The sequence below is a fragment of the Cavenderia fasciculata genome, assembly GCF_000203815.1.
Source record: "Cavenderia fasciculata unplaced genomic scaffold Scf_ET2XIPL01COFD4-5, whole genome shotgun sequence".
NCBI lineage: Eukaryota > Evosea > Eumycetozoa > Acytosteliales > Cavenderiaceae > Cavenderia > Cavenderia fasciculata.
In genome coordinates this window covers 3,058,544-3,082,502 of record NW_004457695.1, presented here as the reverse complement: position 1 = coordinate 3,082,502, position 23,959 = coordinate 3,058,544, and the positions used below count along the sequence as shown (strand labels likewise).

At 31.7% G+C, this 23,959-nt stretch overlaps 11 protein-coding genes across 11 annotated transcripts; 4 read left to right on the top strand and 7 right to left on the bottom strand.

Moving 5' to 3' along the window:
* Nucleotides 1–122: 122 nt before the first annotated feature.
* Nucleotides 123–1,022, top strand: DFA_08799 (uncharacterized protein; the record flags this gene model as incomplete). The annotated part of the gene is made up of 1 exon (XM_004356230.1): nucleotides 123–1,022. One exon carries the CDS (start codon nucleotides 123–125, stop codon nucleotides 1,020–1,022), a length of 900 nt encoding a protein of 299 aa, XP_004356283.1.
* Nucleotides 1,023–1,082: 60 nt separating this feature from the next.
* On the bottom strand, nucleotides 1,083–2,775 carry DFA_08798 (uncharacterized protein; the record flags this gene model as incomplete). The annotated part of the gene is made up of 4 exons (XM_004356229.1): nucleotides 1,083–1,088; nucleotides 1,117–1,253; nucleotides 1,338–1,900; nucleotides 1,979–2,775. The coding sequence occupies 4 exons, from the start codon at nucleotides 2,773–2,775 to the stop codon at nucleotides 1,083–1,085; spliced, it is 1,503 nt and encodes a 500-aa protein (XP_004356282.1).
* A 515-nt stretch (nucleotides 2,776–3,290) lies between these two features.
* DFA_08797 (uncharacterized protein) lies at nucleotides 3,291–5,579 on the top strand (the record flags this gene model as incomplete). The annotated part of the gene is made up of 1 exon (XM_004356228.1): nucleotides 3,291–5,579. The coding sequence occupies one exon, from the start codon at nucleotides 3,291–3,293 to the stop codon at nucleotides 5,577–5,579; it is 2,289 nt and encodes a 762-aa protein (XP_004356281.1).
* A 263-nt stretch (nucleotides 5,580–5,842) lies between these two features.
* Nucleotides 5,843–9,011, bottom strand: DFA_08796 (uncharacterized protein; the record flags this gene model as incomplete). Its single annotated transcript, XM_004356227.1, has 6 exons — nucleotides 5,843–5,949; nucleotides 6,020–6,720; nucleotides 6,786–6,933; nucleotides 6,998–7,243; nucleotides 8,110–8,141; nucleotides 8,995–9,011. The coding sequence occupies 6 exons, from the start codon at nucleotides 9,009–9,011 to the stop codon at nucleotides 5,843–5,845; spliced, it is 1,251 nt and encodes a 416-aa protein (XP_004356280.1).
* Nucleotides 9,012–9,230: 219 nt separating this feature from the next.
* On the bottom strand, nucleotides 9,231–11,029 carry DFA_08795 (uncharacterized protein; the record flags this gene model as incomplete). The annotated part of the gene is made up of 4 exons (XM_004356226.1): nucleotides 9,231–9,593; nucleotides 9,685–9,845; nucleotides 9,907–10,074; nucleotides 10,156–11,029. The coding sequence occupies 4 exons, from the start codon at nucleotides 11,027–11,029 to the stop codon at nucleotides 9,231–9,233; spliced, it is 1,566 nt and encodes a 521-aa protein (XP_004356279.1).
* A 239-nt stretch (nucleotides 11,030–11,268) lies between these two features.
* srp68 (signal recognition particle 68 kDa subunit) lies at nucleotides 11,269–13,335 on the top strand (the record flags this gene model as incomplete). Its single annotated transcript, XM_004356225.1, has 5 exons — nucleotides 11,269–11,308; nucleotides 11,412–12,052; nucleotides 12,133–12,372; nucleotides 12,441–13,037; nucleotides 13,129–13,335. The coding sequence occupies 5 exons, from the start codon at nucleotides 11,269–11,271 to the stop codon at nucleotides 13,333–13,335; spliced, it is 1,725 nt and encodes a 574-aa protein (XP_004356278.1).
* A 111-nt stretch (nucleotides 13,336–13,446) lies between these two features.
* DFA_08793 (SET domain-containing protein) lies at nucleotides 13,447–14,705 on the bottom strand (the record flags this gene model as incomplete). The annotated part of the gene is made up of 3 exons (XM_004356224.1): nucleotides 13,447–13,814; nucleotides 13,892–14,288; nucleotides 14,379–14,705. 3 exons carry the CDS (start codon nucleotides 14,703–14,705, stop codon nucleotides 13,447–13,449), a joined length of 1,092 nt encoding a protein of 363 aa, XP_004356277.1.
* A 116-nt stretch (nucleotides 14,706–14,821) lies between these two features.
* DFA_08792 (uncharacterized protein) lies at nucleotides 14,822–17,516 on the bottom strand (the record flags this gene model as incomplete). The annotated part of the gene is made up of 2 exons (XM_004356223.1): nucleotides 14,822–15,751; nucleotides 16,062–17,516. The coding sequence occupies 2 exons, from the start codon at nucleotides 17,514–17,516 to the stop codon at nucleotides 14,822–14,824; spliced, it is 2,385 nt and encodes a 794-aa protein (XP_004356276.1).
* A 274-nt stretch (nucleotides 17,517–17,790) lies between these two features.
* Nucleotides 17,791–18,408, top strand: DFA_08791 (uncharacterized protein; the record flags this gene model as incomplete). The annotated part of the gene is made up of 2 exons (XM_004356222.1): nucleotides 17,791–18,028; nucleotides 18,146–18,408. 2 exons carry the CDS (start codon nucleotides 17,791–17,793, stop codon nucleotides 18,406–18,408), a joined length of 501 nt encoding a protein of 166 aa, XP_004356275.1.
* Nucleotides 18,409–18,554: 146 nt separating this feature from the next.
* On the bottom strand, nucleotides 18,555–20,123 carry DFA_08790 (putative transcriptional regulator; the record flags this gene model as incomplete). The annotated part of the gene is made up of 1 exon (XM_004356221.1): nucleotides 18,555–20,123. One exon carries the CDS (start codon nucleotides 20,121–20,123, stop codon nucleotides 18,555–18,557), a length of 1,569 nt encoding a protein of 522 aa, XP_004356274.1.
* A 1,293-nt stretch (nucleotides 20,124–21,416) lies between these two features.
* On the bottom strand, nucleotides 21,417–23,849 carry rmp (RNA polymerase II subunit 5-mediating protein; the record flags this gene model as incomplete). The annotated part of the gene is made up of 8 exons (XM_004356220.1): nucleotides 21,417–21,512; nucleotides 21,580–21,665; nucleotides 21,798–21,942; nucleotides 22,040–22,098; nucleotides 22,290–22,467; nucleotides 22,587–23,410; nucleotides 23,497–23,746; nucleotides 23,826–23,849. 8 exons carry the CDS (start codon nucleotides 23,847–23,849, stop codon nucleotides 21,417–21,419), a joined length of 1,662 nt encoding a protein of 553 aa, XP_004356273.1.
* Between the last annotated feature and the right edge of the window lie 110 nt (nucleotides 23,850–23,959).

The window sequence follows — 23,959 nt, the reverse complement described above, 5'->3', positions numbered from 1 at the left end:
AACAAACAACAGTTAATGAATGTTAACTCTTTGTATTTAAAAATAGAATTGGTTAAACCTTGCACCAAACCATTTCTTAAAATATCCATTTATTCATCTTTCTTTTATTCATTTAAATATAGATGGAACCAATAAATTCACCAACTATTATTCATATTTCATCACCAAATCAATTAAATCAATTTATCACTTCAGTTGCAACCAACCAAAACAGTAGTCCAAATGAGAATAATCCAATCATTTCAACATTTAGATATAAATCAAATCAAAAGAATACTTCCAATTTAAATGATCATATTCATCAACCATCATCATCTTTACAACCAACAATTATCCCTACAACAGCTCAACCAACCAATTCCAAACAAGCTAAATATGTTGAACCAACTCTTGAAACATTATTTCCATGTCAATCTTTAAAGTTTCATCAATTCATTCAAAATGATCTTCAACAACAACAAATGCAATTACAAGAACAACAACAAAAACAACAACAGCAACAACAACAACAACCATTAAATTTTAATAATGTTAAACAATTTAAAACAGTACCAAGAAAGAATAGTTTAACCAAAAAAGTTCAACATCCACCAAAAAGAAATTCTTTTAATTCTGTATTTAACCAATTGAATAGTTTATCAAAATCTTCACCAAATCTATCAATAGGAAATCATAGAGGAAATGTACAATCTTCTTCTTCATCTTTGCCTTCTTCCTCTTCTTCAATTCCAATGGTTGCAAATAACATGTCATATTCACATCCAACAACCAATTCATCATCATTTTTAAATGGTTTTTCAACATCCCCCTCAATCAACTATAATAGTCCAGGTACATATGGACCTTCTCCAATGAATGATCCAATCAATCAATTATTGTTTGATAATAATAATAATAATAATAATTCTTCCTCTTTTGAAATGAATAATAATATTAATGGACAAGGTCAAAATCCATTATTCATGTCATTTCATGTACCCCAATATCAATTCCATTATCAACAACAACAACAATTTAATTAAATAAACAAACTATTTCCTAATTTCTTTTTTATTTATCATATAAATAAATTACAATAGCTCTCATACCTTCAAGGAAACTTTTCCAATTATGAACCAAACGATCTTTATGACGAAGAGTGAGACCTAGGTTGTCTGGTAAAAATGATTCACGAAGAAAGACGAAAAAGGTATCGGCTTCATTTGTGGTCATACCAATACGTAAAAGAGGGTCTACAATCTTTTCAATGATATCTTCAAAAAGATTTCTAAACTCTTTGCTATCAGAGAGATTAGATCCAATAGCCAACAATCCCTTGAGTATCGACTTGAATTTACCTTCCAATGCTTTGAGTTTATCAGCTCCTACGATGGCTGGTACATGTTGAGCAAGTGAAAATGCAGATGTTGGTAATGGTGGAATGGCAGATGAAACTGAAGATGGAGTATTGATAAAACTATTACTATTATTTAAACTAGTATTATTTGATTGAGTTGATGGTGTTGGTTGAACTGATTGTCCTAAATTTGATGTTGATGTTGTAGTAGTCGTCGTCGTCATAGGTTGTTGTTGTTGATTCATTAAAAGTGGTGAAGGTAAATTTAGAGAAGAGTTTATCTTTGGTGATTGACCAACACTACTACTGGATGGATTTTGGTATTTAGCCTTGATCATCTTTAAATATCTTTCTGGAATATCCTTTGAAAGATAAACCTTTAAATCTCTAACATCTTCTTTTAGTTTGATTTCCAATTCCATCGAATAACTACGTAACGGGTCACCCCAATTATTCATCACAATCTCTGCCAATTTCATTAAATCTCCTGTATTTAAAGGTTGTATTCTTTTATGTGATATATCTATTCTATGAAAACAAAGGAATAATATCTTTATATATTTTCTAAAGAAAAAGAAAAAAAGAAAAAGAATAAGAGTTAATAACCATCATTATTATTATTACTCTATTATATTTACATACTTTGATAAATCTCTTGATAAACAAAATTCATTGATTATTAAATCAATTGGGGAAGATTTGATATTTGCAAATACCAATCTTGATATTCTCTTTAGATTGTCAAATTGTCTTTCACAAGTTGATAGTCTGATCCTTAACTTTTCGCTCGTGTCATCGAGATCACGACGTTGACCACTTGTAAGCTTCCTACCAATCAGTTCTCTGATAAAGGTGTCGTCAAAGTCATAGTAACCCTCTATCAAGAGTCTTCTTGACGTTGGATCCACTTGAAACATTGAATGAGGAGATAGTGTCTTGGGATGCTCCAACACGTTGCGCAAGAGTGAAAAGTTTCTAAATTGATCTTCTGTCTCTTCGAGTAGTTGTTGCCACGTTGCAGTGGTTGCAATATTGGTAGATGTACTATTTAAACTATTGTTGTTACTGTTACTACTACTACCTGGTATCATATTTGTATTTGTGATCATTGTAGTTGTATTGATCATTGATGTGTTGTTGTTGTTGTTGTTATTAATATTGCTACTACTAGTTTGTTGTAGGTTATTTGATGATACATTGTTGTTGTTGTTGTTGACAAAAGTATTTGGTAAAAGTGATGATAGTGCAGATGTAGAGACACCGCTAATACTTTGATTGAGTGGTGATATGAGAGACTTTTCAATAGAGTCTCTTCTTGCTGCTGTCTCCTTTTCAGTCAGTCCTTCCAACCAGGACCGATATATAAATCTATTTACAGGTATAGGATCGCATACAAATGTATCAAATAATATCTTGGTTTTACCATATTGTTCTTCCATCCCTTCTTCTTCTTCTTCTTCTACTTCTTTTTTGTTGTACACAAATTTAATTAAAACTCATTGAAATTAATAATAAGATGATGATGATGTGGGTCGGGACAAAGATCGATTACCCTTTCAAAAAAAAAAATAAAAATAAAAAATCAATTAATTTAAAAGTATGTTGCTACACAAAACTCCTATCATGAAACTATAGTTTGCAATGTATCTATCTATCTATCTATCTTTTAAGATATATATAAGAACCAAGAGGTATTATTATTATTATTATTATTATTGATAAAATTTTAAAATGATGATATGTTTTTGATCAGTTTCGGCGGCATAATTTTTGCAACGGTAAAACCATAAATTTGAATATAACATTATTTGTTTCTTTGATCAACCATCACATCATCAAACCAAGATATATATATTATAGTAAAAACTATTGATTGGTTGATTGATCATATCATAGATAGATATTGTTAATACATACATACATATACATATATATATATTTATATAGTTAAAGAATGAATGGTGGTAGTGTAAATACTACTGCTACTTCTTCTTCTTTTTCTTCTTCTTCTTCTTCTTCACAAGGTGATAGTTTAATTTCATCAACATCTACGACATCTACGACAACATCTACAACAACATCTACAACTACAACAAAAGAATCAAAATGGGATAAACAAACACCATCAGTCATATCTATATCTACAACTCCATTGGTGCAACCATTGGTATCGGATAATTATGGTTTGATACACTCACAACAACCTTCTCATGCTCCTTTGACACCTACAACTATATCTTCATCATCATCGACACAACATAAAGAATCTAAATGGGACAAGATAGAGAGTACACCCGTATTACAACCACAACAACCATCACTTCAACAACAACAACAAGTACCTCCTTCACCTTTACCTCCATTACAACAACAACAACAACAACAGATACCATTACCATTACCAGTTAGACATTTTGGAAGATATGATAATGATAGTAGATCATCATTGCTTGGAAAGTTTAGACCTGTCGATGATCCATATAATAGAGATCGTGGAATTGTACGTCCTCCTCCTCCTCAATACCCGGCTGCAGTAGGAGATCGCGGTGGTGGTGGTGGTGGTGGACATCCCACATTACATCGACACTCAAAGCATCACCTTCCTCCACCAAACCATGGTAATAACGACTATGACTATGACTACGACTATGATTATATAGCTGGACGCGGACCATCTAAAGGATCATACGGCCGTGGTGGTGGTGGAGCTGCATCCTATGATTTTGGAGCGGCTGGTGGTGGAGGGTACCGCGACACTAGGTTCAGAGGTGCTGGTGGAAGTGATAGATTCGAAGGTGGTGGTGGTGGAGGAGGTGGTGGACGTGACATGCATGGTATGCATCCAAACCATGGTCATGGATATAGTCAGGGTCAAGGACATGGTCATCATCCAGGAGGACACATGTCTGGTTATAAATCACTTCCACCACATCATCAAGCTCGTGGTGGAAGTGGTGGTAGTGGTGGAAGTACTGATCCATTTGACGATATATTGCGATCGCTTGGAACGATGGAATTTGGTTTCTACCAACAAACGTCGACACAGATCCTCAACATTCTCAAAAACAATGGCACGTTTGACAAGATTAGGTCAATCATATCAAACGAAATGTCGACGTCTGGTGTACAGCAACGTTTGAGAAATGAAGCAAAGGATCGACTCCAAAACTCAGAGGCACTCAAGCGATACTCTAAAGACAAGAATATCAACAAACGAACCGTGTTTCTTCAACTACGTCGTGACACTGAGAGTATCACGGAAATGATCAAAAAGGAACTGACAATACTTATCAAGAATCATGAAAAGGATCCATATATTACCATTTCCGATTCTATATCATCTCTTATTAAATCTTTATCAATTGAAACTGATACTCTAAATACTAGTACCTCTGCATCCTCTACATCCTCTTCTTCTTTGAAATCAGAGAAAAAAGAGAATGTCTTGTCACCTACAAAGAAACAACAACAACAACAACAACAACCGACAATTACACAAGCTTCGACCTCTTCCTCTATAAAGGATGAAGGAGAGGAACAAGGACAAGAAGAAGATAAAGAGAAACAAAATGAACAACAACCAAAATCAAAAGAGTTGGTGGTCGTTGATGGTGACGGTCAACCACAAGAACAAGAAGGTGAAAAGGAAATGATGGATTTAGGAGAGGATGACGAAAAGAAGAAAAAGGAAGAAGAAGAAGAAGAAGAAGAGGATATTTTACAAGTCAATGGAAGAAGAACAAGAAAGAAAATTATTTTATACCAAGATGAGGAAGATGAAGAAGATCAGGAACAAGAAGTAGAAGAGGAATCTGCAGGCGAGGAAGAAGATGAAAGTTTTAATAATAGTGATAGTGATGATTCGGATAGTGACGATTCAGGTTCAAGTAGTAGTGATGATGATGATGAAGATGAAGAGGAAGAAGAAGAGGAAGAAGATCAATCATATAGTGCAAGAAGAAAATTAATTACACCAACAAAGAAAACTCCAACCAAATCATTTACAAACGGTGTACATAGTAATAGTAAAAGTAATAATAATAATAATAATAATAATAATAATAATAATAAGAATAATAAGAATAATAATCATGTACAATTAAAGAAAAGAAAATCAACCAAAGATCCATTTGAAGAAGAAGATGATGAACAATCAACTAAATCTTCCAATCAAATCACTACTCAACAAGCAACTCCTAGATTTACCCCATTATCTTTAAGAAAAAAGAAAAAAGATAATTAATTTAAATAAAATAATTAAAAAGTAAACCTTCCAGTTGGAATTACTATAGTATATTTAATAAATTATTATGATTTAAAATGATTGATTTTTATTATTTTATTTACAAATTATAATTTGTAACACAACTTGTTTGATAGTACTAATTGTATAGGACAAGTGGTTTGATATATCGTTAACAAGAAGAAAGTAGTAGATAAATGGCACACTGCTATTGTATCAAAAATATTCTTCCCTCTCTTTTTCTAAATTAATTTTAATATTATTTATGAAATATATTTGGTAACTCCAGACCATTGAATAACAAATGCAACAAAAAGAATGGCACTAAAGCATCCTAAATAAATACCCCAAAATCTATTATTCTTATTATCTATAAATAAATAAATAAAGTAAGTAAAAATATTATTTTTAAATTTCCTTTTTTTGTTTAATTTTCTTACCTAAAGTAGTACAGCAAGTTAAAGGTAAAGCTTGTTGACGATTTGGTTCATGTTTTGGTTGATCTTCAATATCACCATTTACATTTCTAATCCAAGTTTCAATAGAGTATGGTGATTCGGTGAGTTGGATCAATCTGGCACCGTGAAGGAGTTCAGTGTTGTAACTACCATACCCAGTTTTTCTTCCGTAACCAATATCGATACCAAAATAATCTCCGTGATAGTCACAACCGTGATCATGTCCAAAATACAATCCTTTGATATCTTTTTGCTCGAGCATTGAAGATACAAACCCACTATCGGCAGTGTAGTAACAACAAACTCCAGTATCTCTAAACTGGCCATATATAGTATGATCATTCCACAATTCAATGGCTTCAAATGGTGGAATATGTACAAATGAAATGGCTGGAAGTTTGTAATGGTTCGATTGATTCTTGTACCATGCTACTTGATTCTCATGGATACATCCCCACCATCCTTCACCTTGACAGTTTGTAGTATCACTATCAAACATGTACATCAGAGACGATGGTTGTGTAGAGTTACTACCTTGGATTTCCAAAACAAAATTGGAAATTCCATCAATGTCTGCAGGTCCCCGTTGAGATAATGATAAATTATATGATAATTCAAGATCCATTAATCTTGATGTTGACCATGGTCCAAATCCATCATGATTTCCAAATACAATTGCCCATCTAAAAAATACAAATTTAAAATTTTAGAATATTTCCTTTCTTTCATTGTTTTTGATGATACATACGGAATTCCTCTTTTTGAACAAGGTTCAGTAAACATATCCCACATGGAATAATATAAACTAATATTTTTATCGAAATTGTTTGAATTTCCACTGATCATATCACCTGAAAACATACAAAAATCTGGATTTTCTTTTTCCATAATTAATTCTAGAAATATAAAAAGGTTAGGGTTTTGAATAATAGAACTAATATTATTGTTATTTTAGTTTACCTTGAATTGCATAAGTTTGAGTATTTTCATCCTCACCTTCGCCATAGTGAAGATCAGTAAATTGAACTATTTTAAACTTTCCTTGTAGATTGTATTTCAAAACTGGTTTGGGTGCTGTTGCCTTTGGTTTAATTGGTCTACGAGTTGGTGTTGGTGTTGTTGTAGTATTTGTAGATGATGTATTATGCAAGCAAAGAGCAAGCAGAAGAAATATAAACACTGATTTAAACATCATTCTGGTTAAATCTAAAAATCTATAAACTTTATATATGATATGACCACTTTGTTATTCTCTATACTATATTACTAAATTCTTAAAGGGTTGAAAGAGAGGGAAAATACTAATTTAAATGGTTAAAATTCTGTCTGGTTGAAGTAATGAAGAAATAAAGTAAAGTAAAGTAGTAGATAGTGGTTCTGAGTGGTGAATAATTAACTCTGAGTGTGTGTGTTTTTTTGAAAACTTTTGGAAAAGATAGTGTTAGAGTAGATAAGGAGACGAAGCTGGCGTGTGAAGACAAGAGTGGGTAGGGTGTAGGGAGTGTAAATGTCGTCAAACAACAACAACAACAAGAATAAGGGGATTTTTAAATATATTTGTTTGTGGTATAAAAATAAGGTGGTATGAGTTCAGATAGATAGAGTAGAGTAGAGTGTAGAGTAGGGGTAATTTTAAGTAAAGAAAGAAATAAATGGATAAATGTTGTGGTGTGTTTTGTAATAATTATAATATTATTGGTGTTGGGTGAGGGGTGGGGATAATGTTTAAAGGGGCTCCGTCTCCCTTCCTTTCCGTCCAACTCATTTAGTATTTAATATTTAATTTAATCAAAAAAGGAAGGTATTATAAGTAGGAAGTGAGAGTGCACTACATGTCGATACAAAAACCAAGGAGGAGAGAGGGGGTTGTACAAATCAAAAAAAGGGTAACTTTGACCTAACCTAGTTGGCTACTCAAAGTACTTTGGTATCACATTTCGTCGTCGTCGTCGTTGTTGTGCCAAAGTGGTGGTGATGAACAAATGACGCCAATTTTGGTCATAGGCTTACACAAAATTAAATGAGTTTTTCAATGATTCTTTTAAAGAGCTGTAACTACCTTTTTTTTTTACGATCGAATACGATTCTAGATGATTCTAATATTCTAATAAATTACTATATTATATATATGAATATATAACTACAAGAATAATATTGAATAATAAATAAATAAATTGGGATTGTATGGGTTCGGAATGTGGATGATGGTTAGGAAATAATAAAAATAATAATGAAAATAGAAGATTTAAATGTTTAAATAGTAGGTTTGAAGAGGACCCCTGGATTTGTGGGCGAAAGATATGTTTTAAACATATGATTGAATTTAAAACATAGAGTTTATTGGAATGATCGTAATAAAACATCAGAATATTCCATAGACTTGATAACTGTTGATGAGTTTGCGCGCGCACCGATGGTCCATTATCTTAATAAAAGGGATTAGGGTTTCTGTCTCTTTACAGAGGTGGCGGTAGTATGGTTTTATTCAATTCATTAAATCTGATGTGCAATCATCGACTACCCTGAATTCCCAAGAAGCTCACTATTGAACATTCATCCTTCCATTTATGTAGGCAATTTGATGGAATTGACTAACTATAGTTGAGAGTCAATTTGGTTTCTTGGGAAGCAAAGACACCGTAATCGGTTATCGTAATGTTCTGATGAATGTCTAATCGAATTACCGCCCCCTCAAAGTAAAGTAACTTTGAGTTAAGCACTCAATCCATCTAAAACCTTTCTATACAAAATATTTGAACCACCTGTTGCCCCAGTGGCCCGCTACCAAGTCCTCTTCTCTCGTTCGAGAGGTGGTCAGAACTTGTCTTCTCGATGCATGTGGTGGTGGGGGACAGATGAACCATAGGACTACTGACACTCCTAAATTTGGATATACGAATAATAATATTATTATTGCATAGGACGTGGTCTTCCTCAAAACCCAAGAAACCATTTACGATGACGGTATCGACATTGTTTTTCTTTTTTTTTTTTTGTTTTTTTTGGACCAAAATTTATTTATTATTATATTGTTTATTTTCATCTTTAAAGTTATATAGTAACAGAATTCTAGTTTGGTTATTATTATTATTAGACATACATCAATATTGTAGAAAAAAAAAGGGATATATATACCCTTTTTAATTATTTGTTTTTGTTGTTATATTTGTTGTTGTTGTAAAAAGTTAAGTATTTAATATCCATTGTAATAATTATTTTGTCCATATCCATTGTTATAAGATTGCATGTTATTATTATTATTATTATTTAGGTTACTAGAGCCATAACCTTGCATTGCATAACCATAGTTTGGATTACCACCCTGCATGTTCATATTCATGTTCATATTGTTCATACCCATGCTGTTCATACCCATTCCATTCATACCCATGCTCATGTTGTAGCCTCCGTATGATGATCCTCCCATATTACCCTGACTCGATTGCTGATACCATCCACTTGATGAATTGTTGTTACCATATTGATGTTGTTTCTTTTCTGGACATTCCCATGATTTATGTCCTACCTTTCTACATTCAAAACATAGTTGACATTCCTAAATTAAAAATAAAATAAACAATTAGAAAAATAAGGTTCTATATATTTATATATATATATATTTTGTTTCAATAATAATAATAATTTACCTTTGCTCTATGACCTCTTTCTTTACAAGTATGACAAACATCACAATCTTTTGATTTATGACCTGGTTGTTTACAAGTAAAACAAACATCACAATCTTTAGCCAAATGACCTTCCTTTCCACAAGCATAACATGGGAATACATTCTTTGGTTTTCCTCCCTCTAAAATAAATAAAATTAATATATTGTTTTCCCTAAATTGTTCTTTTCTTTTTAAACATACCACTTGGTCCATATGTACAATACTTTTGTTGATGTCCATTTTGTCCACATCTATAACATTTGGCAGATGGACAATTATATTGAATATGACCTCTTCCACTACAACTATGACATACTCCACCAGTGGATGGATACTTTGATGTACATGCTATTTGTTGATGTCCTTCACCTATATAAATATATTAAATTGATTTGTTAATATAAATATTAATTTATCAATTATTATAGTTTTTTTGTTTTTTTTACATACCTCCACATTTATAACAAACTATTGAACTTCTATAACGTTTGTTGTGATAGTTGTCAGCTGAAGAATCATAGTGAGATGTAGTAGAATATTGGCCAACAGTTGTATTGGTATTATTACTATAACGATTGTTAGAATTATCTTGAAGGGTTGCTGCTGTTGTAGTCAATGCAATAGTTGTTGTTGTTGTTGTTGTTGTTGATCCACCTTCACCACCTCCTACATCACCGTTTACGACACCACTACCGCTGCTGCCCCCACTGACACCACCATCACCGCCTGCTGCTGCTACTGCTTCTGTTTCGACATCACTTCCATCAACACCTGTACTGCCATTAACTCCACCACTAATTTCATCGTCCATCTTTCTCTTGTTCAACAACAGTCCTGTATTGTCACTACCACCGCCACCACTACCACCGCCAACTTGGTCTTTTCCGTCGGTACCGATGCCACCGTTGTTGCTGACAATGGGAGTCATATCGAGTAAAGAGGAGGAGGATCCATCATTAACTGGAATGTTGGTAACAGACGACGACAAAGAAGTAGACTTACTGCTACTATGCTTGTGGCTTCTATCGGCATCGTCGTCTTCATCCTCCTCATCATCATCATCATCATCATGTTTATTGGCATCGGTAGACTCATTCAACGACGACGCGGTATGATCATTCCCCATCTTCTTTATAAATACAACTTCATTCTCACTCTCTCCTCCCGATAATTGTTGTTCTTCTAATAATGCATTGTTGGTTGTAGTAGTACTTGTCACATCAGTAGTAATAGTACTAGTATTTATATTATTATTATTATTGTCTTGTAGTTGTTGATTATCTTCTCCTTCTTCATCTGATACAATAGTAGTATTATTTTCCATTTCTCTCTATCTATCTTATCTCTATACAAAAAAAAAAAATAACACAAAGATTATTAATAAACTAACTAATAAAAAATGAATGAATAACCATCTTTGGTTGACTTTGACTCCTTTTGAAATTTGAATAATTATTTTTTTTATTTTTTTTTTTCTAACTTCACACTTCTAATTATCTTCAAAAATTATATTTTAATACTTGTTGATCAATCATATTCTACAAAGAGATAAAGAAGGAGAGAATGGAAGGAGGATCAGAAACACCAAAACTCAAATTAGATAGTATGTTGTTATGTTTTGAGATGTTGTGACACTACTATTTGAAATAGAAACTAATCTTTTGATCTATCTATTCTGTTCTTTCTATTCTTATTATTCTTTTTAGTTATAAATATATCACAAACATCACAGATACAATTTGGTCTTAGAACTGAAGATTATCAAAGATATCGTCAATATTTGACACGTAGATTGTTACGTGTTAGAAAGGCACTAAAGACATCGTTGGGTAAAAAGGTGTACCAAAACAAGATCAACGACCCAAAGAATGTGATTGATGCACGTTATTTGTTGATTGTTTTGTTAAAGACTGAACGTGCTTGGGCATACGCTATGGATCTCAAGAAGCAAGACGAACAAGAGGATGCACCAAGAAAGCATCATCACATGGAACGTCGTTTCCTCAAGGCTGAGAAACATGCCTTGCAATTGGAGAAGTTTTGTGTTGCCACTTGCGACGACTACACTATCGCCGAAGCACAAGCATATGCTGCCTCGATCAAGGCTGCTCGTTACACCAACATTCAACAATGGGTTCAAGCTCGTGATGAAAATATTGTTGCCAAGGCAATCTTTGAATTGTTGATCGAGATTGGTGACTCTTCACTCAAACAAATCTATGAGAAAAAGATTGAAGAAAGTCAAACTATCGATAGATACTGTCAATACAATCTTCGTCATGCTGGTAATATTCCAGATCCAATCAATACAAATGATTTAATTTCAAATATTAAATCTAAATTATCTGTAAGAGAAAATAGAAAATAGAAAAAGAACAATGATAAAGAGATTATTTATTAATTCCTTTTTTTTTTTGTTGTTTCTAGAAAAATATTCAAAACAAAGAAACATCATTACCAATGGAAACTATTACATGGAGATCAAAACAAATCAAGGTATCTGAAAAGGTTAGAACTCAAATGGTTACATATGATTCAATTGAAAAGGAATTTAACAAGATCACTGGAGATCATTTGAAAAGATATCCTTATTTTGACAAGATGATTGCTCAATTAATCCAAATTGAACGTGTTATTAAAAATGATTTTATTAATATTGAAAGACAAGTATGTAATTTAAAAAATATGAAAAGCATAAACATTCCTTTTATTAATATTGTTTATTTACTTTTAAGAATATAAAATCAAAATCAGTAAAATCAGAAATTGAATTAGAGAATCAAAAGACATTATTATCATTTGTAGTTTATCACAAGATGAAATATTTATATGAAAGAAATCAAATTCTATCAAAGATTTTCTTTAGATTTTTGAATGGAGAAAAGAGTCAAGAGGATCTCTCCATCTCTAGAAAAAAGAAAAAGGTTGGCGTTCAAGATTTGGTCCGTATCTATGGCGATCAAATCAAAATCTTTACATCAATGGTCGACAATCGTCCAGACACTTCTTCATCGGCTTCCTCTTTGGTTGCATCAAAAGACAATGAAGCCCAACTCTTGCTCCTCAGATCCTATCGTATCTATTTCATTGGTCTCAACCTCCTCGCCGCCAAGAAATGGTCAGAAACCAATGCAACCATTGAAAAGATCCTCTCAAACGTTCAACAAATCAAAAAGATCACCAAGAGTCAAGATATTGTAAAATCAGCAACAGATCTTGAAGATCTTGTCAACAAGGTTAAATCTCAAATTCATGCCAATGCCTTTATGGAACAATTATCAACCAATGAAGATTTAAAGAATCAAATGAATTCTTTAACAATTCAATCATCAGTAAGAATAAGAAAAAGAAAAAAGAAAAAAAAAGAAAAAGAAAAAGAAAAGAAAAAAGTATACCAACTATGATTATTTTATTTTCTTGTAGGAAAAATCAAAGGATTTATTAAGTGGTATTGAAAATTATGATGCATCATTTTTGGAAGAAAAGAAATTGGTTGAATATCCACCACAATTACAACCAACTACAACCAAGCCAATGTTCTTTGATTTGGCTTTTAACTCTTGCGAATTCCCATCATTGGAAAATAGAAAGAAAGCACAATCTAAAGGTTTATTTGGTTTTTGGAAATAGACAGTATAAAGAAATAGAAACAAAAAAACAAAAGTAATATAATATAATTAATAATTAATCAAAATATCCATTTTTATAAATAATCCTTTTTCATTTTTTTCCTATTTATTTTTATTTATTTCTTTGTTGTTTGGTCAATAATAATTCTTGGGTACATTTTGGACAATCGCAATTGAATCCATAATTATCAAAGAGATGAGTTTGTCGATCAAACATATCCTTTTCAGAGTCTCCATAGGAGATGAAAAGTTCTTCACCTTTTTTGATATCGCGTAGTGCTGTTATGACTGCTGTTTTATCGTGTGGGAATGCCATATAGACGTTGGGATCACAACTATGATTGAAAAATGATGAAAGAAAGAATAAACCAATAGATGATGTTGGTGATGAAATCGATGGTTTCGTAGATCCAACATCAATTCCAAGTGTATTTAAATATAATATTTGCATTATTCTAACAAACCAATTAAAATCAAATCCTAAATAGGAATAGAGAAATATTAATATTATAATATGATGGATAATACAAATATTTTTAATAGACTTTTTTACTTACTCTTTTGATTACTTTCTCTTGTTAATAATGATTTTTTAAAAACATCATAATCATCTTTCCATTCCAGAGGAGCATCTTTCTTTGCAAATGAAAGTACTTGAAGATTTTCCCAATTGTGCATCGTTTTGTCAAAGTGATTCTCTAATAATATTCTCGATAGGATGCGAGCAGCCAACAATGGGAATCGTCTCTTTTCAACTAGACTATATCTAGTAATGTTATCTATATTTGAACTGGTAGGGCAACTTGCTAAATGATGTTGTACCTCTGCAGATGATCTACATTTCTCTGAACAATATCTCTCTCCACATTTTGTACATTGTTGTTGTTGTTTTGATTTGTTATCATTATTATTATTACCGTTATTATTTAATTGTTTTAAACAATGATTACAAATCTATTAAATAAATAAATAAAAATAAATAATCAATCGATTTAACTTATTGATAATCGAATCTACTACTATTCATTGTCTGTGAATACATACAGTTGATTTATCAACATCCAATGATGGATAAGAAACAAATGGTTCTTCTTGGAAGATTTGACTACCCTTTTTAAAGGCAGTAATTGCAAATAACCCTCTTCCACTTTTAGTTCCATTATCTTTGATTTGAATCGACGATGATCTATTACCAATGATTCTATCATAGATCTTTGTTATGATTTGTTGTTCATTTGTAGATGCGCTCGCCGTGGTAGTACTAAATGAACATAGTCGTGGTGATTGATGATTAATCAAACACTTAAAGTTGTTTGATAATAATAATCTTGATGATCTTTGAAATAGATTACTTGTTGTATAAATATTCATCTTGATCAAACAAATATAAATAAATGTCACAACAATGAGTGATTGCAGATTTTAAATCCTTTTTTGGGATGGTGCGTTGTTTAATTTAAAAAATATACATAAGAGGTGTGTTTTGTTTATTTCTTTTTAATTTGTTGTTTCTTTTTATCCTCTTGATCATCTTGTTCTTCTTCTTCTTCTTCTTCTTCTTGATCATCTTCATCATCTTCCATATCATCATCGAAATCTGGTAAGAAGAAACCAACAGGTTTCTTTAAAGTCTTTGTAGTGGTGGTTGTAGTGACAGTAGTCGTAGTGGTTGTTGTAGTTGTTGTGGTTGTTGTCTCTTCTTCCTCTGAAGCACCAGCAGCAGCAGTAGTAGTAGTAGGAATAGCATCGACAATGACGACTGAACTCATCTTTTCAGCGAGTATCTTCTTTTGCTTTTGTAATTCTTGAAGACCAATCATGACAGAGTCATTGGTTCTCTGTACTACGAGATTAGACTCTTCTTGGAACTTTTGATGATCAAACTCCTTTTCATGATCATCTGCATTGGTGGTTACACCACCCTTGAGACTCTTTTTAAACTTGTCAATTGCCACTTGGCGTTCTTCCTCACCCTCTTGCCACTCCTTTATTCTCTTTTCACTATTTACATGTCTGATTCTTCTACCACTCAAATCTCTACAACTGTCAAAGTTTGTTGTCTTTTTGTGTCCCATCTGCTTTGCCTTTCCTCTAAGCAACGATCCGAAACCTCCTTTACCGCCATTAATACAGAATATTAAATCCAAGCATATTATATTATTACTATTATCATTGTTGTTATTATTGTTGTTGTTGTTGTTATTGTCATTTGTTGTTAAAGTATTCAATCCTTTACCTTTTAATCTTTGGTATTTGAGAGGAATTGATACCAATGATTCTATTCTTTGTTTTAATTGTACTTGATTTAACAATGTATTTGAATCTATAACTATTGAACTACTTGAGGTTGTTGTTGTTGTTGTTTTTCTACTATCTTTATCATCTTTTATATTATTATTATTATTGAATTGTTTCTTCTTTAAATAAGGGAGTTTAATTATATATTGATACATCTTATTATATATTTTATATATAAATAATATTGATTAATGTTCTTCAGCAAAAATGAAAGAAATGACACCAAACAGTTTTTCCAACAACTTCAATTGTTGACTTTTTACGGGCAAATTAAAAATAAATAAATAAATCAAATAATAATTAAAATTATTATTTTAAAATAATATTCGAGTTTTAAAGAATGGGGGGTGAGCAGCAGACCTACGCGTAGATCATCAATATTTATTGATTATTTATTGATTGATTGTTTTTTTAGAGTAAATTTAATACTCTTTCAAAATCAGTATCCAGGTCATTTGAAATATTGATTGGGTTGATGACATCGTCTACAGTTGGTAAAGCTTTAAATTCAGTGATTCGATTGAATTTACTATTGTTTGGTCCTTTTGATCTTGTCTTTTTATATTTTAAAACGACAGAATCAAGGAATATTTTACGTCTCTCTGGTAATATACTTGAAACAAGGTGGAAAAATATTCCTCCTGATGTTCTCTTTCTAATTATTTCTTTTTCTTCTTCTTCCACTTTTACTTTTTCTTCTACTTCTTCACCTTCTTCTAATTGTTCATCTTCATCTTCATCTTCATCTTCTTCTTCTTTTTCTTTTTCTTGCATTTGACAATCTTTTATATTTTCATAATTATCATTATTATTATTATTGTTATTATCTTTTTTTTCTAAATTGTTACTATTGTTGTTGATATTGGTGATGTTGTTGTTTAATATTATCTTTGGTTTATATTTAATCATTACACCACCAACATTTTGAACATCTAAAGTTAATTTTAATAATTCTATTGATTTTAATAGACCGATTGACATGACTATGAGTTCTACCAATACCATGTTTGATTCTCGCTGAAGATAACCACATATCTTTCTTGTGATGATTTCAACCTTTTCTCGAGACTGTGAGAAATCGATCCTCTCTATTTCGTCGACAGTGTGAAAGTGTTGTAATGGTTGCGTTGAAAGTGCGTCCTTTTCATGTTTCTTCATGTAATAGGTGGCGGTCATTTGTGACCCAAGTAGTTGACATTGGTCAACATTGATAAGATGATAGAATTCCGTAAACAATTCGTCCAATGTTGGAACTCTATTGATTTTGAGGTATTTATGAAATGGACTAAACACCCATTGATACAATGCAACTTGACTTGATTGATTAATCGTTACATTCTTTTTCTTTTTTTGTTTCTTTTTTGGTTGTTGTTCCATATGAACATTATTGTTAGTATCAGGTATCTGATTCGATGTATATGTATTTTGTTTGTTTTTTTGTTGTGATTTGTTTCTTTGTTGTTGTTGTTGTTGTTGGTTGTGGTTGTTGTTTGATCTCTTTTGACCATTATGATTATTTGGTTTTTGTTGTATACTTGGTGTAACAGTAGTACTAGCAGTAGTAGTTGTAGTATCTATTACAGTTTCATCACTAATGGAATCATAACAAACAAGATTTTGACGTAAAGGAGGTTGACGAGGATGTTGTTGATGAATGGTATCATTGATTATGCCATTTGTAGTATCTTGATTATTTGGTGTCCATAGTTCATCTATACATCTCTTCTTGTTTAATAGTTGTGCATATGTTTGTTTTGGTGGACTATTGCTATTGCTACCTCCATTCAATAGGGTAGCAGCAATAGTCGTAGGTGGTTCGATTATTATTGTATCATTATTATTCTTTATATTATTATTATCACAATTGTTCAAATGATCGTCCATCAATATTATTGTATGCTAGTATAGTAGTAGTAGTAGTTGTTGTTGTTGTGATTGAAATAGTCGACTATTAATATATGATATAATTCTTCTATAACTATCACTCTTGAGACTACAATGAATGAAAGAAATGAACAACACACCTTTTTCAATCAAAAGTCACTCTTTTGACTTTTCAACAAAAACATTAAAAGTACTCTCTCATTGTCTTTTATTCAACAAACAAACACAGTCATATTAATAGTAATAATATTAACAATCATAGTTTTAAGAGAAAATGAGTAGAGGAGGAAGAATGAATAGGTTTATGCAAGATGATCTCGATCAACAACAAGGTCGAGAAGTATCATTATATGATACTATACAACAAGATATAAGAGTATTCTTTTATAATATACAACAAAACCATGAGTTGGTATGGGTGATTCTAGCAGTTACACTCTTACTAGTCTACTATAGAAACACTATAAAAAGAGCATTTCAAAACCTATTTACAAAAAAAGAACAAGAATATGGTATGTACATCAAATCATCTGACATTTCAAGCAAAGCGAGTGTCCTTTCATTTCATTTCGCATTGAAATTATTAATAATTAATTATTTATTGCATGGTCTATTTGTTTTATTTTTAGCAAAGGAAAAATTAGAGGAATTTGATGAAAATGTTAGATTGGCAAGACTTAAATTACAAGAGCAACAAAACGAGGTATCACAAGAAAAAAAGGAACAACAAATTAAAAAGGAACAAGATAAAATATTAAATCCACCAAAAAAAACCCCAAGAGACAATGAAAGATTCTCTGCAGCTTTGAATCAAGGTTCACAAGGAGGAGGTGGTTCATACAGACCATCATTATCAATGAGAAAACAAGGTTCATCATGTTGTAATAAATAATCAAATTAAATAATAGTAAATAAAAAGTAATAATACTAACTTAATAATAATAATAATAATACAACAAAAACAAAAACAAACAAACCTGGAAATATTAAATTAAATTATTTTTAAATTATTATTATTTGTATTTATTTATTTAATATTTATAATTCATCAATTATATCATTAGGAGTATTATTATTATTATTATTACTATTACTGTTATTAGTGTTACACTTGTCGTCTATAATATTATGAAATTTTGGTGATTTTAAAGGTTTAAATGATAGAGGTGAATGAATGGTCGAGTTGCAACCACCGCCAACTACATGGCTAAAATCCGCAAGGAGCGGTGATGAGAGGTGCATTGGTGATTGGACACCCATCATCATTGGCGAGATGAATAATAATTGGTCGGATGCGTGTTTACGACCAAATGGTGTAGAGGTGCCTGGTACAGAAGACGTACAATCATCGTCGTGGTGATTGATCGAAGATAGATGGAAAGAGGACATGGTCGATGAAGATCCAGCTCCTGATAATTGTGTAGATCCTAATTGTGAAGATTGTGGTGTCTGTTGGTGTTGGTGTTGTTGTTCACATGCTTGAATTAATAATTGTTGTTGTTGTTGTTGTTGTTGTAATTGATGTTGTTTGAGTTGTTGTTGTTTATGAATATTTGGATCATCAAATGTAAAGGAGTCTAATAGGTCTGAGAGTATAGCCTTTTCATCATTATCAAGACTATCTACAATAGGTTGGACATTGAGTGATTTAGTTTGGTGTATTTCACATTCTTCCTTGTACACCTTGATGACACGGTTGAAAGCTTCGAGGAAGTTCTCGGCAATGTTTTTGTTGCTGGGACGTGGTGTAGAGGGGCTGTCATCCGAGTTGTCGTCGTCGTCGTGCAGTGGAAGACTGCTGATGATGGCGGGTGGGGCGGGTAACCCGCGCTGCTTGTACATCTGGCCGACCAGATGCTCTTGCGATGCCTGGAGACTCTCAATCTTGTTCAAGCGCTCGGTCAATATATCGATAAAGGTTTGTTTCTTTTCACAGGCTCCGTTGACATCCTTTTTGATGTGGTCAACCTTGGAAACAACACGTATTGGGTGCGACAAATAGATATGTGGTTGTGGATACGATGACTTGGCGTCGTTGATATTCATCATGAGATAAAAGAGGTTGCCTTGGTGCTGCGACGACAAGATTGATATCTTGACATCCATCGAAAACATCTCACCGTTGTTGCAGCTACTACCGACGTATTGGATGGGTGGTGTATGGATAAAGCTGACTTCTTTCATGGGATCGTTGGCATAGTAGAGATTGACCTTGACATGACTGTTGGCAAAATTGATAATATTCATGTCCAAAGAGCGGATCTTGAGTGAAAACGATGTATTCTTGACGACTACGTGCACGTTGGCATTACGGTTATTGAGTGTGACACTTTCGATGCTAATACATTCTTGCTCGACAATTTCTACAAATTGAGTGATATAGTTGTGTTTGCCGCGTTGTTGTGATAGGTTTTGGTGATGGTGGCTATTGATGTTGAGAAGAGGTGGTGGAGATAATGGGTGGTTGAGAGGAGTAGATGACGATGATGTTGGTGTATGGCACTTCTTTGCCTTTTTATGTGATTTCTTGCTATCTGATTTACTTCCACACGATGACGATGATCTTCCAGGTGGAGAAAATTGATTTAATAAATCATAACTTGTCATTGTTTCCATGATTTATAAAATTAAATATATAATATATAATATATAATAATTGTAATTGATATTAATTGTACAATGAAAAAAAAGAGAATGGATTGAAAGAGCAATTAAGGAAATGTGGTTTGTTGTTTTGTTTTTTTTGTATTTGATGTTGATTTTTTGGATCTTTGATTTCCAAATGCGAATAATATTATTATGATTATTATTATTAAAGGAATGGGATGAAAAAGAATAATTTAGGAAATAATAAATAATTTTTCAAATTACAGATTGATTGCTATTATTATGTTGGTTGTTTGTTTGTTTGTTTGTTGGTTGATGTGATTGACAAGCAATAGCGGCAGTGAAAAGGATTGGGGATTTAAAAAAAATAAATATTAATATCAGGATTGTAGATGGGTAGAGTAGATAGATCAAGATGCAAAGGGAGAAGGAAGGAAGAGGAGGAAAAAGGAAATATAAAATAATTAAAATAATAATGTCCACCTGTTGTGAAGTTATATATATTAGTATGCGACCAACGAAGAACAATCACAGATTATTAATGTATTTGTAAATCGATTGCCAGTATTTGTTGTGTATTAACAAATGTAGATGTAAAAAAACCAGATTATACAAAAGAAAATCGTGTCTAATCTACAATCCAATAAACCAGAGAGATAGAGATGGTTGGGTTATGGTATGGATGTATCGTTAGATGGGCAGTAGATGTATATGGATGAATGGATAGTTGGATGGTTGTTTTTTTAATCAATATTACCATATATATATGCGCATATATTACTGTGTTGTATGTACAGATAGATAGATAGTTACACAAACACCACGTGTTTTTGAATTGAATATGAGGAGGGGGTATAGTGGTTGGTGGTGATATTCTTTTTAGGTAGATATGCGAATCAATAGCAGACCAACCATTGTGTTGGTCGGTTTTTAGTTCATGTGTTACCCCCCATATATTTTTTGGGGGTGTGATTTGTGTCAGTCAATGGAATCAGTCTACAAAATCGATTGAATTGTCCAATGTTGTTACTCCATAGTTGTATTTGTTGTTTGCTTTGTGTAATTGTATTTCTTCTTCATCTCTGTCTTGTCTTTTTGAATCAAACAAAAATAAATATATTTATGTCATCTCCAATATCCTTTTAATTTGATTTGATATATATCGATCGCAATTGGTTCCAGATAAAGTGATTTATTATTATTTTATATTATCACTATCCTTTTTTTTGATTGAGTTACCATTATTATTTTAATATTATTATTATTTGTTATTATTATTATACAAGTGTGAAATTAAAAGAAATACTTTGCACCCAATTTTCTTACTCTTGCATCGAAAACAGTTGAAGTAATTGGTGTATTATATGTATAAAATGGATTTAAAAGTATCTATTATTATTATAGAAAGAGATAAGTAATCAAAGGTTGGTTGAATATGTATCATTAATCATCATACCTTTATGTATAGATCATGAACTTCACCAAAAAAGTTTTTGATTGCTTCTTCATCTTTCTTTTCGTGTAATAACATAAATTTAATATCTAAATATATAGTAGTATAGTATATTGTAGTATAGTATACATCACATGATGATGATGATGATACACTGCAGTGTTAATTCTACCTTGTTTTCAACTACTTATATAATATCACTCTGTGACTGATTTACATACGACCTGATGTTACATATGATGATATATTGTATTTGTTATGTTTATCTATTATTTTTAGATACATATTTGTTGATTTCCATACTACTTCTTCTACTATATCTAATGAGCTATGTAATATATATTGTTGCATATATGATTGATCTTTCTGTATACAGATATAGAAAAACAACTTTGTTAGTACTGTACTCTAAATTATCATAGTGATGATGAATGATCATTCTACACCATCAATCAATCAATACTACTACTTTTTGTGAAGAACTAGGAAACTCTAATTCGTATAAAGGATTATCATTCTTTCCTATAACTATAAATGTATAACTTGACATGTTTGATTCTCTATTCTATACTCTTCTCTATATCTTTAAACTAAAATTGTTTTAGAAGTGAATGAATGAACACCCTTTGTATTATGTTTTTTTGATTTTTAATAATATAAATAATATTATTAAGGTTTTGTTTATTTTCCTTGACGCGAAGATTTAAATTTACTAACTCTTGGTTGTGGAGCAGTCTCTTCAACATGTTGTGTATTTTGGTTTGTTGGAGGTAATTCAAATAGATCACTATCCTTTTCAACAATCTCACCAAATACTGTTTGAGTTGGTGGATTTGGTTTGGAAACATCATTTTTAATATCTTGGAAACTAACTTGTTTGTTTTTAATAAACTAAATAGAAATAGAAATAATTAATATTAATATTGGGAGTAATCAATCAATTAATCTTGTCTTGTCTTGTCTTGTCTTGTCTTGTTTTGTTTTGTTTTGTTTTGTTTTGTATTTCTTACATCAATTGGACTATTTCTATCAATTGGTTTTTTTTCTTTCTTTTGTTTTAAAATAGATTTTGGTATAGTTGTTGTTTGAGTTGTTGATGTAGTTGAAGTTTCTTGTTGATGATGTTTTAGATCTAATAAATGTTGATATTTAACTCTTTTTTCTTTTAGGTAATCTGAAATCTCTGATATCTCTTGTGAATTATCTTTTTGTTCTTTTAATTCTCTTTCAATTTCTTCATTTATTTCTTCATTGTCGTCTTCGCCATCTGGGTATTCTTCATCATCTTGGTATCTGTCACCGTGATCTGTAAATTTACGTCCACCACCATACTCTCCATCATCGTCGTCGTATTGTTCAGCACCATCAGACTCATCTTCTTTTTCTTGAATGTATTCAACATCGTCATCTGGACCAACATCAATTCTATTTCCATCTTCATCATAGTATTCTACTATTTCCTCTCCCTCTTCATCGTCATCGTCATCATCATTTTCACCATCCAAATCAAAACCTTGTTCTTCAGCTTGTTTTTCCTTCTTTTCCAATTCTAATAATCTTGAAAACATTGCATTCAATTCTTCTTCTTCTTCCTTGTCTCTTTTAATTGGTGGTAATGGTTGTTTTTGTTCAACATTTGTTGTCGATGTTGTCGATGTCGTCTTTTTAGACTTTACTTTCTTCTTTTCTTCATCAGAGTCATATTCCTCTTTAATCTCTATAATATTATCATCACGATTTTGTCTAAGTGCTTTTGATATATCAGTAGCTACTTCCATTTTACCTCTTAATGCATCGATTTGAGTTGTTAGATTCTTTATATTTGCATTGATATCTATAATGAAAAGAAAGATCAAATCATCAATATCATCTTCTTCTTTTCTTCTTCTTTTCTTCTTCTTCTATCTATATCAATCATACCCTTTTCTCTTCTTTGAATGATATCAATTGTTTGTTTTGCTGATCGTTGAGCAAAGTAGTTCTCACCAAGTAGAATCAATACTTCATTTGTATCGACCATTTCACCTTCAAAGAATGCATATTTGCCAAGAGGAACCTTTGTCTTTTGAGTCAATGTATCTGGTAATGTCTTGAGTTGACTGATCAACTTGCGATACTCTTTCTTTGTAGTATTCAATGTTTCTATATGTGATTGAAACTCTTGTATTCTCTATAAATATAGAATGAATCATTAGCAGGTGCAAGTCATACATATTCATCATCAGTATATATATATATCTATCTCATACAATTTCAAACTTTCCTATATCCATTGTTGAATGTTATCTCTCTATCTATCTATCTATCTATCTAAAATATGCACTATCGCTTTAAACAATGAAAATCCCTACACTCGACTCTCATCGAGTTCATTTAATTAATT